Source organism: Euleptes europaea, chromosome 4 (assembly GCF_029931775.1).
Source record: "Euleptes europaea isolate rEulEur1 chromosome 4, rEulEur1.hap1, whole genome shotgun sequence".
NCBI classification, from domain to species: domain Eukaryota; kingdom Metazoa; phylum Chordata; class Lepidosauria; order Squamata; family Sphaerodactylidae; genus Euleptes; species Euleptes europaea.
In genome coordinates this window covers 115,446,624-115,465,491 of record NC_079315.1, presented here as the reverse complement: position 1 = coordinate 115,465,491, position 18,868 = coordinate 115,446,624, and the positions used below count along the sequence as shown (strand labels likewise).

Genomic DNA, 18,868 nt, shown 5'->3' with positions numbered 1-18,868 from the left:
CTCTATCAGCTGGAGATCAGTTGAATTAGCAGGAGATGTCCTGCTACTATCTGGTAGTTGGCAACCGTAGTCATCTAGTCCAACCCCCCGCACAATGCAGGAAATTCACAACTACCACCCCCCATCCTCCCAGTGTCCCCTACTCTATGCCCAGAAGATGCCTTCCCCCCAAGAAAACCCTCCAGGATCCCTGGCCTGGAGGGAAATTGCTTCCTGACCCCAAAGAGGCAATCGGCATTACCCTGGGCATGCAAGAAAGGGCCACGAGAGCCAAACACTGATGTCTATGGCATTATAGCCCACTGAGGTGACTCCCCTCCCCAAACCTTCCCCAAACTCTAGGGCAGAGTTTCCCAAACTGTGCTCCAAGGAGCACTTGGAGCTCCACAAAACATCTGGTGCTCCATGAAGAGTCTGGAAAGAAAAATACTACTGTCATTCGGTTTAGTATATAGGTGCTAGGTGAAAATTAGTGCTCCGTGACGAATTTCTCTTCTGAAAAGTGCTCCACGACTCAAAAAGTTTGGGAAACTCTGCTCTAGGGCATTATACTCCATTGAAGCTCCTTGCCAAGCCCTGCCCTCCTCGGGCTCCCCCCCAAAAAAACTCCAGGTATTTCCCAACCCAGAGCTGGCAACCCTATCTCCATCCCCTTATCAGCTGTCCTTGCCCTGCTGCTACAGCCCATCTTCTTGGAGAGGTCTTGGAAGAAACAGCCCTCATTCGGACACAGCATCTAAGTTCACTATTGCTTCGAGCCGCGCTGCCCTCTCCTGGGGAAACCAAATGCCTTAACTCCACAACAGCCTGCAGTTTCCTTTCATGGGGACCGGTGCAAAGGACAAAACCAACACACTCCCATGACAGCCCAGTCACTTAAAAATGACTTAGCAGCCAAAAGGAGGAGGAGGAGGAGGAGAAGAAGAAGAAGAGTTGGTTTTTATATGCCGACTTTCTCTACCACTTAAGGGAGAATCAAGCCGGCTTACAATCACCTTCCTTTCCCCTCCCCACAACAGACACCCTGTGAGGTAGGTGGGGCTGAGAGAGCTCAAAGAGAGCTGTGACTTGCCCAAGGTCACCCAGCTGGCTTCGTGTGTAGGAGCGGGGAAACAAATCCAGTTCCCCATATTAGCCTCCGCCGCTCATGTGGAGGAGTGGGGAATCAAACCCGGTTCTCCAGATTAGCATCCACTGCTCCAAACCACCGCTCTTAACCACTACACCACACTGACTCTGTTGTATAGACCTCTAGCACCATTTCCTCCTCACAGCAGCCCTGTGAAGTAGGTTAGGTGAGGCTGAACGAAAGGGAGTGAAAGGCCAACCGATAAACTTCGTGGCTGAGTGAAGATTTGAACCTGGGTCTTCCTGTCCAAGTCCACTATTCGCAGAGACATACTCACAGACACACACACCGTTTTTAATTCACTATCACCATGAGTATTTTAAAGGCAGCCAACATGGCACAGGGGTTAGAGTGTGGGACTAAGGTCTGGAAGACCCAGGTGTGAATCCCCACTCTGCCATGGAAGCTTGTTGAGTGAACTTGGGTCACACTCTCCGCCTAACCTACCTCCCAGGGCTGTTGTGAGGTTAAAATGGAGGAGAGCAGAGTGCCATAAGCCGCTTTGGACCCCCGGTGGGGAGAAAGGCAGGATTTAAATAGAGTAAATGAAATCTGAATCCCCTATGGAAGCTTGCTGGGTCTCCTTGGGGCAGTCACACACTCTCAGCCTAACCTACCACACAGGGTTGTTGTCAGGAGAAAATGGAGCCAAGGAGAATAAAGCCTCCAGTGCAGCTTACAACTCAGTTGCTTCAGCACTTGTGGCGAAGGAAATGGGGGCCTGGCGCCTTTTCCATCCTCGGCAGCTTTTCCACTGATCTCAAAACAGTTTACCGAAGGGTCCTTCCCTTGACTAGCAGTGCACACTCATTTCCTCCAGTCCATGGATGGGAAGTGCTTCTTCGGTGGACAAAGCCTGGATCCGCTGATCGAGAAACTAGTTCTGCAGGGGAACGGCACGGCGATGAAGGGCCCTGCCTTCTTCCTGATATTTCAGCTCTGCATCTGGAAGACAGGTGAGTTCACACTGGCCACTTCAGTAGGGTGGCCAACCTTCGCCTGGCTTTGGCTGGGGAGGGCAGGCTAGAAATCGAACTAATAAATAAATTACAACTGGTCGCTAGACTACAGAGACCAGCTCCTCGGGAGAAAATGACTGCTTTGGAATGTAGGCTCTATGGCATTATACTAGGGTTGCCAACCTCCAGGTACTGCAGGAATCTTAGGCTATAATTGCTACAACACAAATAAGTGAAACATCAAAGTGTAATCAATGCATACAATAGTGGAAAGGGACAAACATACAACTATATACGATGGTATTTCAATAGTCCACAAAGGTATGTATAAATGTGTTTTTTTCAATAGTCCATAAGGGTACATAGATCCAAGAAGATTCCAATAGTTGGTCACAAGACCTCAGCAGATGTGTAAAAGACTATTATGATTACACTTTGATGTTTCACTTATTTGTGTTGTAGTAATTATAGCCTAAGATTCCTGCACTACTTTCCTTATCCTTGATATTAGTGCAGAGGTGTTGATTTTGGTTTGCTCAACCTCCAGGTACTAGCAGGAGATCTCCTGCTATTACAACTGATCTCCAGCTGATAGAGATCAGTTCCCCTGGAGAAAATGGCCACTTGGGCAATTGGACCCTTTGGCATTGAAATCCCTCCCCTGCCCAAACCCCACCCTCCTCAGGCTCTGCCCCAAAAACCCACAGGTGGCAAAGAGGGATCTGGTAACCCTACATTATACCCCGCTAAGGTCCCCTCCCCAGACGCCACCTCCAAGTCTCTAGGAATTTCCCAGCTAGGTTGCCAACCTCCAGGTGGTAGGTGGAGATCTCCCACTATTACATCTGATCTCCAGGGGACAGAGATCAGTTCCACTGGAGAAGATGGCTGCTTTCAAGGGTGGACTCTATGGCATAATAACCCATTGAAGTCCCTCCCCTCCCCAAACCCCACCTTCCTCATGCTCTGTGTGTGTGTGAAGTGTCTTCAAGTCGCAGCCGACTTATGGCGACCCCTTTTTGGGGGGGTTTCATGGCAAGAGACTAACAGAGGTGGTTTTCCAGTGCCTTCCTCTGCACAGCAACCCTGGTATTCATTGGTGGTCTCCCATCCAAATACTAACCAGGGCTGACCCTGCTTAGCTTCTGAGATCTGACGAGATCAGGCTAGCCTGGGCCATCCAGGTCAGGGGTTAGGGTGCAACCCCAAAATCTCCAGGTGTTTTCCAATCCGGAGCTGGCAACCCTATTCCCAGTCCATAGTTGGCAACCCTATAAGGTTCTTCCTCCCTGATCCCTGCTTGGTCTTAGAATGATCTATCCTGAGGAAATGTATGGGGGGGGGGGATTGTGACCGGTCTTAATCGAAAAACCAAGAAATCATGCCAGTGGCTCCTGTCCTTAGGTGAAAGAATTAGGATTCTTTTCCTGTCCATTTAAATCCTCAGGTTCTGGGTGGGCCCTTTCACAGATCTGCTGTTGAAGAGTAAACCATGTATAACAAAATCTCAGCGGATGTGGTTGCCATGAGCTGGTTGTGATTCAGTAGCATTAGGAGAGGAGCTGTGGCTCAGTGGAAGAGCCTCTGCTTTGCATGCAGAAGGTCCCAGGTTCAATCCCCAGCATCTCAGTTAAAAGGACCAAGCAGGTAGGCGATGTGAAAGACCTCTACCAGAGACCCTGGAGAGCCGCTGCCAGTCTGAGTAGACAATACTGACCTTGATGGACCAAGGATCTAACTCCATATAAGGTAGCTTCATGGGTGACACGTTTTTCTTCTTTTTACAGTGAATTCTGTGAATTGATTACTAGGTCTTTTTTTAATTATTTATTAAATCTCAAAGCATTTTGCTCAAAGAGCACACAACCTACATATTACAAAGAAGGTGCTACACAGTGTAAAAACACAACAATACCTACAAAGCATGAAACTATAGTTCTGATGCACTGCAAAAGGTGAAGGAGGGGGAAGAAGAGAGGTAAGACAGAATGTTAACTGTCTGGAACCGCTTGAAGTCACAACTAAAGGAGCTGGCCAAGACAGACAACCATTAATAGTTTTTAAGAAAGAATTAAAATACTGTTTGCACCGTTCAAAATTAGCTAATATGAAGTTCCAGTCTGGTCACCTTAAACAAAATTCAGTTTAACAACTACACCCAACAGCAGGAGGTAGATTAATAAGCAGTTGCTACAAAAATTACCTGAACTAAATTTGCTAAAAATGTTACTTAAACCCAGAGATGCATTGTTCTGGCAATTAAATTATTAAATTAACTAATTAAAAACATATTGACTAATAAGATGGCCATGATTAATTAATTAAGATTTTTAAAAAAAATTCAAGGAAAAGTTTGCCTTGCTGCTCATGTTTTTCCCCATCTTAAAACTGCTTTAATCTGAAAATTACACTATTGCTTCATAGTGCCTTTTCAATCAACAAAATTAAATGTACAGCTTTATATATACAACAAGGCAAAATTCATAAAAAATCAAATTCAACAGAAATTAGCAATTGACTTGTGGTGTCTTTCTTTCATGAATTATGCATATATTGTCCATAAATGTCCTTGAGTCCAATTGGGTACCCAATTGGACTCAAGGACATTTACTACCCAATTGGACTCAAGGACATTTACTACCCAATTGGACTCAAGGACATTTACTACCCAATTGGACTCAAGGACATTTATGGACAATATATGCATAATTCATGAAAGAAAGACACCACAAGTCAATTGCTAATTTCTGTTGAATTTGATTTTTTATGAATTTTGCCTTGTTGTATATATAAAACTGTACATTTAATTTTGTTGATTGAAAAGGCACTATGAAGCAATAGTGTAATCTGAGGAAATTATATTTATAAACATTGATATAAGTGAATCATTAGCCTACATCTGTGATTTTTGAATACTACCAATTTACAGTTGAATTTACATTTTTTTGAATATTAATCTGAAAATTGGCATAGGAGAAAGAACTGAATTTTGAAAAGATCATTTCTGCCGAATTGATACTAGGTCTTGATCTAGGTCAAGCACATGACCCTGCTGCCACTGAGCTTTTCCATTACTGAGGAGTCTAACCCCAGTTTCTCCCCTTCTAGGAAAAGCCTCTAAGGGATGGTCCATGCATGTCCCGTCGGAGGTGACGGGCGAAATCAGCAAGACGGCGTCCCTGCCCTGCACCTTCACACACCCTCACCAGACCAACGACAAGACCTTGACGGCGATTTGGCGGGTGAAGGAACCTTACAACGGGACGGTGGTGTTCAGGTGCACGGCCCACAGCTCCAGCAGCCTCTGCAGGACCGCCGTCGGCTCGAAGAACAGGTACCTGCTCCTGGGGAACCCCAGGCAGAACAACCTCTCCCTCCAAATCAACAACCTCACCTGGAGCGACGGCAACAAATATTTCTGCCGGGTGGAGTTCTCGGGAGACGTGCACGACAAATACGAGAGCCGGATGGGGATCAGACTCCGTTTGATAGGTGAGAGATTTCTAGCTCAAAAGGGAGAGAAAAGGCAGCTTTGGCAGGTCCCTTTTCCCCACCGGCAGGAGGTTTTTGGGGTGGACCTGAGAAGGGGGTTTGGGGATAGGGTTGCCAGGTCCCTCTTCACCACCAGCAGGAGATTCTGGGGCAGAGCTTGAGAAGGGCGGGGTTTGGTGAGGGGGGGGGGACTTCAATGCCATAGAGTCCAATTGCCAAAGCGGCCATTTCCTCCAGGGGAACTGATCTGTATCGACTGGAGATCAGTCGTAATAGCAGGAGATCTCCAGCTAGTACCTGGAGGTTATAGTATAAACTCAGTATAGGTATCAGAATAAATGACTCAAAAGGTAAGTACAGTAATATTCTATGTTGTTAGTCACAAGTATAAAGCACAAACCATATCATCGCAATCCTATATAACATCAATATCACAAAAGAAAATCCCTCATGTGCAATCCAATAATAGTTCAATAACTGTGTCCAATTGTAGTCACCAATACTCCCGATCCAGGGAATGTTCTTAGTAACGTAGCTTCGCAGCCAGGAGGTAGAAATATCAATTTCAGGCTGTAATGAAGACCAGATGCTTGCCCAAGACGGTTCAGCATTCAGCGTGCATAAATATCCATAGCACAACTGACCGATGCACAAAAGGCAGTCCCGGATATCTAGCCTTTTCAGTCAAACCTTTCTTCAGTATAAAATATTGTCGAAGGCTTTCACGGTCAGAGTTCATTGGTTCTCGTAGGTTATCCGGGCTGCGTAACCGGGGTCTTGGTATTTTCTTTCCTGACGTTTCGCCAGCAGCTGTGGCCGGCATCTTCAGAGGAGTAACACTGAAGGACAGGGTCTCTCAGTGTCAAGTGTGTAGGAAGATATAGTCAGAAAGGGGTTGGGTTTGAGCTGAGTCATTGTCCTGCAAAAGTAATGTGCTAATCATTGTCCTGTAAGTATCAAGATAATGTGCTAATGACAGTGTGGTCTGTTAATATGGAACCATTGTATCCTGAAGTGATCTGTTAATGTGTGAAGTCCAAAGCTAATCTCCATGGCTATTGTTGACTATAGTCTTTGTTAGTCGGGAGGTTTTTAGGACAGGAAGCCAAGCCTTATTCATTCTTAAACTCTCTTCTTTTCTGTTAAAGTTGTGCTGATGTTGATGAATTTCAATGGCTTCTCTGTGCAATCTGACAAAATAGTTGGTAGAATTGTCCAGTCTTTCAGTGTCTTGGAATAAGACCCTGTGTCCTGTTTGGGTAGGTCAGTTTCTTCAGTGTGCACTCATTTTTGCCAAGAAGCACTACATTCTGTGTCTACAGCTGCTGACGCAGTCAGTATTCCTCAGTGGTCATATTCTACCTTGTGGCTGCGAAGCTACGTTACTAAGGACATTTCCTGGATTGGGAGTATTGGTGACTACAATTGGACACAGTTATTGGACTATTATTGGATTGCACATGAGGGATTTTCTTTTGTGATATTGATGTTGTATAGGATTGTGATGATATGGTTTGTGCTTTATACATGTGACTAACAACATAGCATATTGTACTTACCTTCTGAGTCATTTATTCTGATACCTATACTGAGTTTATACTATTATAATTGAGTATAGAGGTGTAATTTTGTTTTCCTGGTACCTGGAGGTTGGCAGCTCTAAGAAAAGGGGACAAGCGAGAAATCCTAGGCTCCTGTCCTGAATTAAAGATTAGCTGGGATGGCCGCTTTGGCAACTGGACTCTATGGCATTGAAGTCCCTCCCCTCTCCAAACCCCGCCCTCCTCAGGCTCCACCCTCAAAAACTCCAGGTATTTCCCAACCTGGAGCTGGCAACCCTACATGTATCTGTGCAGAATCCACACTTGGATTACTGGCAGTGGTTCACCTCTTACCTTTTCCCTTTCTGTAAAGCATTTCTAAGAAGCAATTTTTGTTTTGTTTTGCCGTCACAGCTGACTTATGGCTACCCCGCAGGGTTTTCAAGGCATGAGACATTCAGAGGTGGTTTGCCATTGCCTGCCTCCTCATCACATCCCTGGTATTCCTTGGAGGTCGCCCATCCAAATACTTGCCAGGGTCGATCCTGCTTAGCTCCTGAGATCTGACGAGATCAGGCTAGAAGGGATGGAGTAACCCAAAAAAGCTGAGAGCACAAAGAAACAGAAAAAAGTAGCATGCTGCATTATTTAAATGAACAAATTCAATTACGTGCACAAAACATAACACCCATAATTTAATATAGGAAGAAGTAAAAACAAGAAACAATCTTGCACATTCAATAAGGTAACACGCACTGCCAAATACGATAAAACAAAATGCCAAATGCATTTCATCTCAAAGCCTTTATCAGTGGCTTATAACCATAATTAGCACAATCATATCTAACTCACCCCATAAAAGACGTCACAAATCAAAAGAACCAGCAAGATAACCAAATTAATTGCTTGGAGTGAATTATATACTCCTTATATAAAATCAGGCTTCAGATATTTCCACCTCAGGGTATCTCTGGTCCAATTAACAGCATCAGTATGTGTGTGTGTGTGTGTGTGTGTGTGTGTCTTTTCGTGCTAATATCAAATAACTCGATTTATGGGGAGGGGCTGTGGCTCAGGGGTAGAGCATCTGCTTGGCATGCAGAAGGTCCCAGATTCAATCCCCGGCATCTCCAATTAAAGGAACCAGGCAAGTAGGTGATGTGAAAGACCTCTGCCTGAGACCCTGGAGAGCCGCTGCCGGTCTGAGTAGACAATACTGACTTTGATGGACTGAGGGTCTGGTTCAGTATAAGGCAGCTTCATGTGTGTTCATGTGTTCATGAGTTATTTGATATTAGCATGGTGAGGTCCCCTGTGCAAGCACCAGGTCATTCCTGACCCATGGGGTGACATCACATCCCGACGTTTCCTAGGCAGACTTTGTTTACAGGGTGGTTTTCCAGTGCCTTCCCCAGTCATCTTCCCTTTACCCCCAGCAAGCTGGGTGCTCATTTTACCGACCTCGGAAGGATGGAAGGCTGAGTCAACCTTGAGCCGGCTACCTGAAACCAACTTCCGTTGGGATCGAACTCAGGTCGTGAGCAGAGCTTGGACTGCAGTACTGCAGCTTGCACTCTGCACCACAGGGCTCTTCCCGCACACATATAGTGCAACCCATTTGGTTTTATTGCATTTGGCAGCCTGTGTTATCTTATCGTGTATGTACAATTGTCTCCTGTTTTTTATTTGTTCATATATTAAATTACGAGTGTTTTGTTCTGTGCGCATAGTCGAATTTGTTCATTTGCATATTGCATCATACTACTTTTTACTGTTTCTTTCAACCTTTTTGGTTTACCCTGTCTTTTTGGGTTGGACACTTTTCACTTTTTTATGGGGCAGGTGGAAGGGACACAGCGGAGTGGTCACAGGAGTAAACAGTTGACTATGTACCATCGCTAGGGGCCCACCCAACATGCCACAGGCTTCAGCCGTTTTGCTACCCTTCCCAGGGGTTGGCCACCAATTGCAAAGGGTCTCCTACAAGGAACTAGCATTCGCTGCTGGTTTGGTGGCGGCAAGAGCCTTCAAGTGTCAGCCAACTTACAGCAACCCTGTAGGGTTTTCAAGGCAAGAGACAAACCATTAGTTTGCCATGGCCTTCCTCTGCGTAGTGACCTGAACTTCCTTGGCGATCTCCCACCCAAGTACTAACCAGGTCTGTCCCTGCTTAGCTTCTGAGATTTGATAAGATCGGACTAGCCTGGGCCATCCAGGTCAGGGTGGCTACATATCTGTGGAAAATGCCATCAAGTTGCAGCTAACTTATGGTGACCCTAACATTTTCGGGGATGTGGAATGGTGTAGTATAGCCCGATCTCGTCGGATCTCAGAAGCTAAGCTGGGTCGGTACTTGGAAGGGAGACCTCCAAGGAAGATTCAGCAGAGGAAAGCAATGGCAAACTGCCTTTGTGGAGGAGGAGGAGGAAGAAGCAGAAGAAGAAGAAGAAGAGTTGGTTTTTATATCCTGATTTCTCTACCTTTTAGGAGTCTCAAACTGGCTTACAGTTACCTTCCTCTCCCCACAACAGACACCTTGTGAGGTAGGTGGGGCTGAGAGAGTTCTGAGGGAACTGTGACTAGCCCAAGGTCACCCAGCTGGCTTCCTGTGGAGGAGTGGGGAAACCAACCCAGTTCACCAGATTAGAGTCTATCGCTCATGTGGAGGAGTAGGGGATCAAACCCAGTTCTCCAGATTAGAATCCTCTGCTCTTAACCACTACACCACACTGGCTCTCAATCACTTGCCTTGAAAACCCCACCTATAAGTCGGCTGTGACTTGACGGCACTTTACACACACACACAGCATTTTCAAGGCAAGAGACGGACAGAGGTAGTTTGCCATTGCCTGCCTCTGCGTAGTGGCCCTGGACTTCCTTGGTGGTGTCCCAGCTAAGTACTAACCAGTCTTGTTCATGCTTAGCTTCCGAGATTTGGGGTGCTTTCACACATGCCGAATAATGCACTTCCAATCTACTTTCAATGCACTTTGCAGCTGGATTTAACTGTGCGAATCGGCAAGATCCACTTGCAAACGATCGTTAAAGTGCACGGAAAGCAGGTTGAAAGTGCATTATTCAGCACGTGTGAAGGCGCCCTTGATGAGACTGAGCAAGCCTGGGCCATCCAGGTCAGGCCTCTCTGCAGGATCACCTCTTCAGCATTTATAGACATTTACATTTGGGGAGAAGCTGAAGCTGCTCTGGTTCCTGGACAAACGGCAGGCTGTCAGTTCCAATCTGAGCTGACACCTTGTTTCCAAGAGCATTTTTTTTCCACCCCCGCATATTTTAATTTCTGCAGCGGCTCCCAGGATCGTCAACATCTCCGTTCAGTCTGGCGAGGACCACTCCTTCCACGCCAAATGCACCGCCGAAGGGGAGCCGCTGCCCACGCTGACGTGGACCGGTCCTCTGTCCAGCAATGTCACCTCTGTCTTGAGCGGCAGCTACCAGGTGACCAAAGAGCTCCTGCACCTGACGCATGATGGCAGATACACCTGCACAGCGGAGAACAGCCTCGGGAGAGCAGAGGGGGCGGTGTACTTTTATAAATACAGAGCCGGAGGCGGGTCCTGGGTCCTGATCCTCTTGTTCATCTCCTTGGGGATTAAAGCACTGGCCTTGCTGCTTGTCTTAGGGGTTGGCGCTTTCTGGAAAGAGGGTAGGTATGAATCATTAGCATGGGTTTTTTAAAAACTGGGAAGCCTGGGTTCATGGTGTAGTGGTTAAGAGCGGTGGACTCTAATCTGGAGAACCGGGTTTGATTCCCCACCCTCCACATGAGCGGCGGAGGCTCATCTGGTGAAGCAGGTTGGTTTCCCCACTCCTCCACATGAAGCCAGCTGGGTGACCTTGGGCTAGTCACACTGTCTCAGCCCTACCTATCTCTCAGGGTGTCTGTTGTGGGGAAGGGAACAGAACGTGATTGTAAGCTGGTTTGAGTCTTCCTTAAGTAGCAGAGAAAGTTGGCATATAAAAACCAACTCTTCTTCTTCTTCTTCTTCGAATCTCAAGTTCTCAGTCCCCTTTTGCAAAATGTGAATGCTAGCGATCTCCTCGCAATAAGGTTAGACTGCCCCCAAAGCAATATGTCTGTACCTTGCCTTTCCACCTAGAATAGACTTCCTTCCCCAAGGCAAAACTATCAACTACAATAAGTTGGCATATGCCACCTTCCAAAGGGAACTCAACACACAAACAATTTGCTGCTGCTGCTCTTCTTCTTCTCCTCCTCCTCCTCCCCCTCCTTCTTCTCCGCCCGTCAGTGATAATAATAATAATAATAATTTATTAATACAGTCACTGACCCGCAGAAAAAACAACAGCCACAACAAATAATAGGAAAACCACAACGACAGCTACCACTGCTACTACAAAAAATCTAAGCCTAAAAATTACATATTACGTGTATGAATAAAATTTATATAAACATTGTATAACTTGGTGTGACCCCCCCCCCCTAATATTTTGAGTAATAAAGTATTTCTGTTACTCTTATCCGGTCAGGGTACAATGTATTTTAATAGCTGCCGCGCAGAATTTAGCAGTCAGGAGTGTAAACTGTGATTTTTCATCAGTTAGGAGCTTCTTAGCCAGAAACTCATCTAATTGGTCAGGGAAAGTGTTAAGCAAAGGGGAAAGAACCCTTGTGCGGATTTCTTGGTAGAACGAACAGCAGATCAAGACATGTTTTGAAGTTTCTATATCCCCTGACCCACAAGGGTAACTGCCCGTCAGTGGTCTCCGCGTGTTTTGCCCATGTTTTCCGGATGCTGTTTTAGCCCAAATCTGGAAAACGCAGGCAAAATGTGGGGAGAGAGCGAGGTGACCTCTGACGGGTGGGAAAGGCATGCATAATCAAAAGGATGCCCCGAAGCAGTCTGCGTGGGTGACCGCGGGGAAACGTCTCTGCATAACAGGCCCTTGAGTATTTTCATTTGAACATTACGCAACGGTGCCGAGAGAGAACTAACGGTCAGCATCTTCTTTTCTTCCCCACCCTTCCCTTACAGATAATTCCACGGCCCCAACCAGTCTGTCACGGTAAGAACCTCTTCCTTCTGTCTTCTGTTAGCTTTATCAAATCACTCTTCTACGCACCGGCGCCTAGACTCGCCACGATAATAGTAAACTGGCATAGCCCTTGTGCAGATGGGGAACGTAGCAAAACCAGGGCATCCTCAGACAAGGCAGGGGGATTCCCTTGGTATGCAGAAAAATATGACTTGGTAAATTAACCAAGAGCCCTGTGGTGCGGAGTGGTAAGCTGGAGTACTGCGGTCGACGCTCTACTGACAGCCAGAGTTGGACCCCGATGAAAATCAGTTTCAGGTAGGCGGCTCAAGGTTGACTCAGCCTTCCATCCTTCGGAGGTCGGTAAAATGAGCACCCAGCTTGCTGGGGGTAAAGTGTAGATGACTGGAGAAGGCCATGGCAAACCACCCCGTAAACATAGTCTGCCTAGTAAACGTCAGAATGTTACATCACCCCACGGGTCAGTACTGACCCGGTGCTTGCACAGGGGACTATTTTTACCTTTTTAAATTAACCTTAAATAAAAAAGAGAAAAGTTTGCTTGAAGAGGACTGAGCATTACGATGGCAAACCTCCAGGTGGGGACCAGTAGATCTCCTGGAATAACAACTGATCTCCATGCTACAGCAATCAGTTCCCCTGGAGAAAATGGCTACTTTGGAAGGTGGACTCTATGGCATTATACCCCCCCCCCAATGGAGGTCCCTCCCCTTTGCAATTCCTGCCCTCCCCACGATCCACCCCTAAATCTCCAGGAAATTTCCAACCCAGAGTTGTCAGCCTTACTGAGCATGTGCTAGATCTCATGGTACGTCGGAGAGCAGCTGAGAATCCACACGCCCCAGTGTGCATGTGTGTTAATTACAGTCTTGCTGATGCCACCATCTGGTTGTTCCCCTGCTTAAGTTTCCCTACTCATCCTGGCCCATTTCAGTATGTTTAGCCTGAAGAGGAGAAGACTGAGAGGGGATATTATAACCATCTTCAAGTATTTGAGGAGTGGAGGGACTTCCGTGGGGTATAATACCATAGAGTCCATCTTGCAAATTAGCCATTTTCTCCAGGGGAACTGAACTCTGTCTCCTGGAGACTGGTTGTAATTCCGGGAGATCTCCAGCCACCACCTGGAGGTTGGCGACCCTACGACTTTTCAGCCACAGTTCTCAGAGCTCTTCCTTAGAAGAGGTAAGTAATTATCCCCAGCCTGCTTTAACAGAAGTCAGGAGTCAAAAAGATCACACTTAGCAATGTTTTCTATTGCATTTTATATTTTATTCTTTGTTTATACTAACTCTTAAACTTTGTGTTTAATAATTTTGAAAAATAATAATAATAAATTATTATTTTTTTAAAAAAAGATCACACTTTTTCCACGTCCGGTAAGAATGACACAAAAGACTTCCGCAAAACTGTGTGACCCATGATGGCTGAGTCAACACTTTGTTCTAAAGTCACTGATATAAATAGCAAAGGGTTGTCAGACCAATGCCTTTGCTGCCTCAGAAGTGCAGGTCAGCAAGGATTCAGCCCTTTATAGCTCTATGACAAAAGTAAATAAGAGGAGTTGGTTTTGATATGCCGACTTCCTCTACCACTCAAGGAGGAATCAAACCGGCTTACAATCAACTTCCCTTCCCCTCCCCACAACAGACACCCTGTGAGGGTGGTGGGGCTGAGCTCTAAGAGAGGGCCCTAAGAGAACTGTGACTAGCCCAAGGTCACCCAGCTGGCTAGTGGTTAAGAACAGTGGTGTAGTGATTAAGAGCGGTGGTTTGGAGCGGTGGACTCTGATCTGGAGAACCAGGTTTGATTCCCCGCTCCTCCACATGAGCGGCGGAGGCTAAGCTGGTGAACTGGGTTGGTTTCCCCGCTCCTGCACACGACGCCAGCTGGGTGACCTTGGGCTAGTCACACTCTCTTAGCCCCACCTACCTCACAAGGTGTCTGTTGTGGGGAGGGGAAGGGAAGGTGATTGTAAGTCGGTTTGATTCTCCCTTAAGTGTAGGGTTGCCAACTGCCAGGTAGTAGCAGGAGATCTCCTGCTAATACAACTGATCTCCAGCCAATAGAGATCAGATCACCTGGAGAAAAATGGCCGCTTTGGCAATTGGACTCTATGGCGTTGAAGTTCCTCCCCTCCCCAAACCCTGCCCTCCTTAGGCTCTGCCCCAAAAATCTCCCACCAGTGGCGAAGAGGAACCTGGCAACCCTACCTAAGTGGTAGAGAAAGTTGGCATATAAAAACCAACTCTTCTTCTTCTTAATGTGTCGGAGTGGGGAATCAAACCCGGTTCTCCAGGTCAGAGTCCACCGCTCTTAACCACTACACCACGCTGGCTCTCAACATTGCAGCATTGAGTAGCGGTTAGAGGGTTGGACTAGGTGCCCAGTTCAAATCCCCATTCAGCCACGAAGCCCTTGCTCCAGCTACCATCTGTCAGATTAACCCCACAGGGTGGTTGTGAAGACCGTAGATGCTGCTCTGATTACCTTAGAGGAAAGGCAAGATGAAAACGTATAGATTGTTTTCGAGTGAGAGAAATAAGAAACGGTTGTTGAGAAACCGCAGATGGCTCTGCCATCTGTCAGAGGAGTTGTTCCACTCGAGGTGCTGAGGAGACTGCAGGTAGTCCCTCTGAGGCTATGAGGCCTCATAACATCAATTCATATTGATGCTTTTGGATTCTTTTTTTGCAAGTCTCTCGGAGAGCCTTTTTAAACTGAAAAGTGATGAATAAATATCGGACACGAAGAGATAAATAAGATGATCTGCCATGAAACTCTTGATAGTCTCGAAGGTGCTCCTGGACTTGAATCTAACTTTCCCACTGCAGACCAATACGGCTACTCTCTGAACTGATCTGCCCTGGCGCCTCATTAGGTGGCACAAGCTTGATAATGGGCCAGATCCAGCCCCTTGAGAGCTCCTATCCAACCTGCGAGTCAGCCACCCACCCCATTCTCGATCTGGGCTGACGCGGCATGGCCCAGTCCGACCAAGTGACATTTATGTCATACCCCATTGAGTTCAACACATAAGAACATAAGGAAAGCCCTGCTGGATCAGACCAAGGCCCATCGAGTCCAGCAGTCTGTTTACACAGGGGACAACCAGGTGCCTCTAGGAAGCCCACAAACAAGACAACTGCAGCAGCATTGTCCTGCCCGTGTTCTGCAGCACCTCCTAGTGAAGGCATGCTCCTCTGCTACTGGAGAGAATAGGTATGCATCATGACCAGTATCCATTTTGTCTAGTAGCCATGGATAGCCCTGATCTTATAAGAACATAATAAAAGCCCTGCTGGATCAGACCAAGGTCCATCAAGTCCAGCAGTCTGTTCACACAGTGGCCAACCAGGTGCCTCCAGGAAGCCCACAAACAAGACGACTGCAGCAGCGTTGCCCTGCCTGTGTTTCACAGCACCCAAAATAATAGGCATGCACCACTGATCCTAGAGAGAATAGGTGTGCATCATGACTAGCGTCCATTTTTACTAGTAGCCATGAATACCCCTCTCCTCCATGAACATGTCCACTTCCCTCTTAAAGCCTTCCAAGTTGGCAGCCATCACCACGTCCTGGGGCAGGGAGTTCCACAATTTAACCATGCGTTGTGTGAAGAAATACTTCCTTTGATCAGTTTTGAATCTCTCACCCTCCAGCTTCAGCAGATGACCCCATGTTCTAGTATTATGAGGGAGAAAAGCTTCTCCCTGTCCACTCTCTCCAAACCATGCATAATTTTATAGACCTCTATCATGTCTCCCCTCAGCCGCCTTCTTTCCAAGCTGAACAGCCCTAAGCGTCTTAACCGCTCCCCATAGGACAGTTGCTCTAGTCCCCTGATCATTTTGGTTGCTCTTTTCTGCACCTTCTCAAGCTCTGTAATATCCTTTTTTAGGTGTGGTGACCAGAACTGTACACAGTATTCCACCCCCAGGTTAACCCATCTTTTCTTATTAACAAAATGGGCAATCTCTTTTAATTGTAAGGACAGCAACGTTCTCTTTGTAGAGTGGGTTTGTAGGATTTTCCTTTAATTTTTTTACACCGTTCTACTCTTCTCTCTTTTATGGATGCTTTTTATGCGCTTATGTCTAATGGCTGGTTTTTATAATGTGGTTTTTAATTGTCAGCCATCTCAAGCGAGACTCCGAAGAGGTGGTGTAGAAATATTCTACATAAATACATAGACTTTCCTTTACAACCCGGGGTGGGTGGGTGGGAAACATCATTACCTGAAATGTCATAAAACCCAACATGTTCCATTAAGGGCTGCTTCCCAAAAGACACACCAAACGTATACACCACACCCTCCAAAGTGAGAATTAGCCAAAATTTCACACTGGGTAAGCAACAGTTTTTGAAAGCATCTGAAACAGATTCAGGGACTTTCCTTTCCCTCGTGTCTTTCTCTTGTCCCATTGGGTCAAACAGGTCCTAGAGGCATTTTAAACACTGAGACAAACTTCAAAACCCATTTAATCAGGCTGGAATTGGGGACAGTGTCTTCCCTGTCTCGAACCTCCTTCAACTCCCTGAGGAAATCATAACGTGCTCTGGTGAGGTGCAGTGTACTGGTTGGGGAGGCCTGGGTTCAAATTCCTTCATTGCCATAAAGCTCAAATACATGAACATATGAACAATTTACATGGACAATCTCACACACGAAACTGCCTTAAAGCTGAATCAGACCCTTGGTCCATCAACGTCAGGATCGTCTACCCGGATTGGCAGAGTCTCAGACTTTCACATAATTTGTTCCCGGATCATTTTCACTGGAGATGCCAGAGGTTGAACCTACAACCTTTTGCATGCCATGCAGATGCTCTACCACTGAGCCACAGCCCCTCCCGAGCTCACTGGGTGATCTTGGGCCAGTCACACAGACACAGCCTAGCCTAACTCACAGGGTTGTTGCAAGGATAAAATAGGGAAGGGAGCATGATATATGACATCCCAAGTTCCTTAGAAAGAGGGAAAGATAAAACTTATACTCAAGCAAGCAACACTGTTGTAAATAGCAGTTTCTCTGGACTAAACACACACTGATAGAGTATGGGTGGATATTTTTATAGCAACATCTTCTGTAGATAAATTTAGGGCATTGCCATGTCAAAGTTCAGAGCTTTTTCTCATGGGAGAAAGAAGCACATGAGTCATTCTGTGGTAGGAACTGTATCGTTAAAATAGTCCCATGCTGTGCTATATGTCACTGTCCACCAAAACCTGGCAGTAAGTCCAATTCTCTTCCCCAAAGACGGTATTAATGTTGTGTCGATCCTCTAATCGGCAGGCAGCAAGTGCAAGAATCTCCCTACGAGAACCTCAGCCGCAGGATCAACTCCATAAGTCAACGTTTGCAGGAGTGAATCTGCCGTAGCGCACATCGTATTTAAAATCCCAGACTAATATGGCTGATTCGGTTTTATGCAGCAAAGTGCAGCAGCATCACAAAGCTTGCCTACCGCAGACGTCTCCGCACCAAACCAGCAGACTTGGACAAAATCAGGTGGACAATCTTAAGAGGATGCAGTGTGAAAAGAAAAACCTTTAGCCATTCTCGTGTAGTAGCAAGAATTTTCCATAGTAAGTAATCTTACGAGGAGCAAATTGCATGTGTCCTTTTCCAGACCGATTCTGCTGTCAGTGTCAGCTTCCAAACCAGGCATCTCCTGGGAACATACTTACGCTTCAGACTTCAAGTTTTACTCAGACCCACCAATGCCAAATCTCTCTTATAAAGGCTGCAGGAGCTGGGTATGTTTAGCCTGAAGAGGAGAAGACTGAGAGGGGTTATGATGACCATCTTCAAGTACTTGAAGGGCTGTTATATAGAGGAGGGTGCCGAGTTGTTTTCTGTTGCTCCAGGTCAGACCAGAACCAATTGGTAGAAATTAAATCAAAAAAGTTTCCGTCTAGACATTAGGAAGAATTTTCTAACCGTGCGGTTCCTCAATGGAACAGGCTTCCTCGGGAGGTGGTAAGCTCTCCTTCCCTGGAGGTTTTTAAGCAGAGGCTAGCTGGCCATCTGTCAGCAATGCTGATTCTATGACCTTAGGCAGATCATGAGAGGGAGGGCATCTTGGCCATCTTCTGGGCATGGAGTAGGGGTCACTGGGGATGTGTGTGTGGGGGAGGTAGTTGTGAATTTCCTGCATTGTGCAGTGGGTTGGACTAGATGACCCTGGTGGTACCTTCCAACTCTATGGTTCTATACTTCCCTGTTCCCCAGATGACTGTAATGACTTTTCTTGTACACATTTTAAAGCTCCCCCTCTTTGAAAAAATCGAGTCCGTAGCTCCTGTAATTATTTTTTTAACAGGTGTGTTCTTTTCAAAAAATTATGCTAAAGGAACAAATAACTGCAAGTCCCCAAGAGAGAGAACGGTTGAAGAAGGTTGATGAACTGTCTGTATCAGTCAAACGTCCTGCTTTGCTAAAGGCCTGGCGTGTAACACCACTAGATATATATTGGAATAATTTACAAAAACAGACTGGCAGGCGTTTCTCATGTTTTATTTTGCATCACCCTTACAGATACAAACCATTATAAAACACGCATCCTGTCAAGCCATATCCAAATCGACAGCTTCCATATTAACACTATCATGCCAAATGCACACCTAATGTTTTCACAGTTTTTTTTTTAATTTTGCAATAATACCAAGTACAAGAAGTGTTTCAGAAATCTTGTTCTTCCATCTTC

The 18,868-nt window shown here is 46.2% G+C and overlaps 1 protein-coding gene across 1 annotated transcript; it reads left to right on the top strand.

Annotated features, from left to right (window-relative positions):
- Positions 1-1,952: 1,952 nt before the first annotated feature.
- Positions 1,953-15,134, top strand: SIGLEC15 (sialic acid binding Ig like lectin 15). The gene is made up of 4 exons (XM_056849081.1): positions 1,953-2,085; positions 5,197-5,580; positions 10,426-10,785; positions 15,040-15,134. Exons 1-4 carry the CDS (start codon positions 1,953-1,955, stop codon positions 15,132-15,134), a joined length of 972 nt encoding a protein of 323 aa, XP_056705059.1.
- Positions 15,135-18,868: the final 3,734 nt, after the last annotated feature.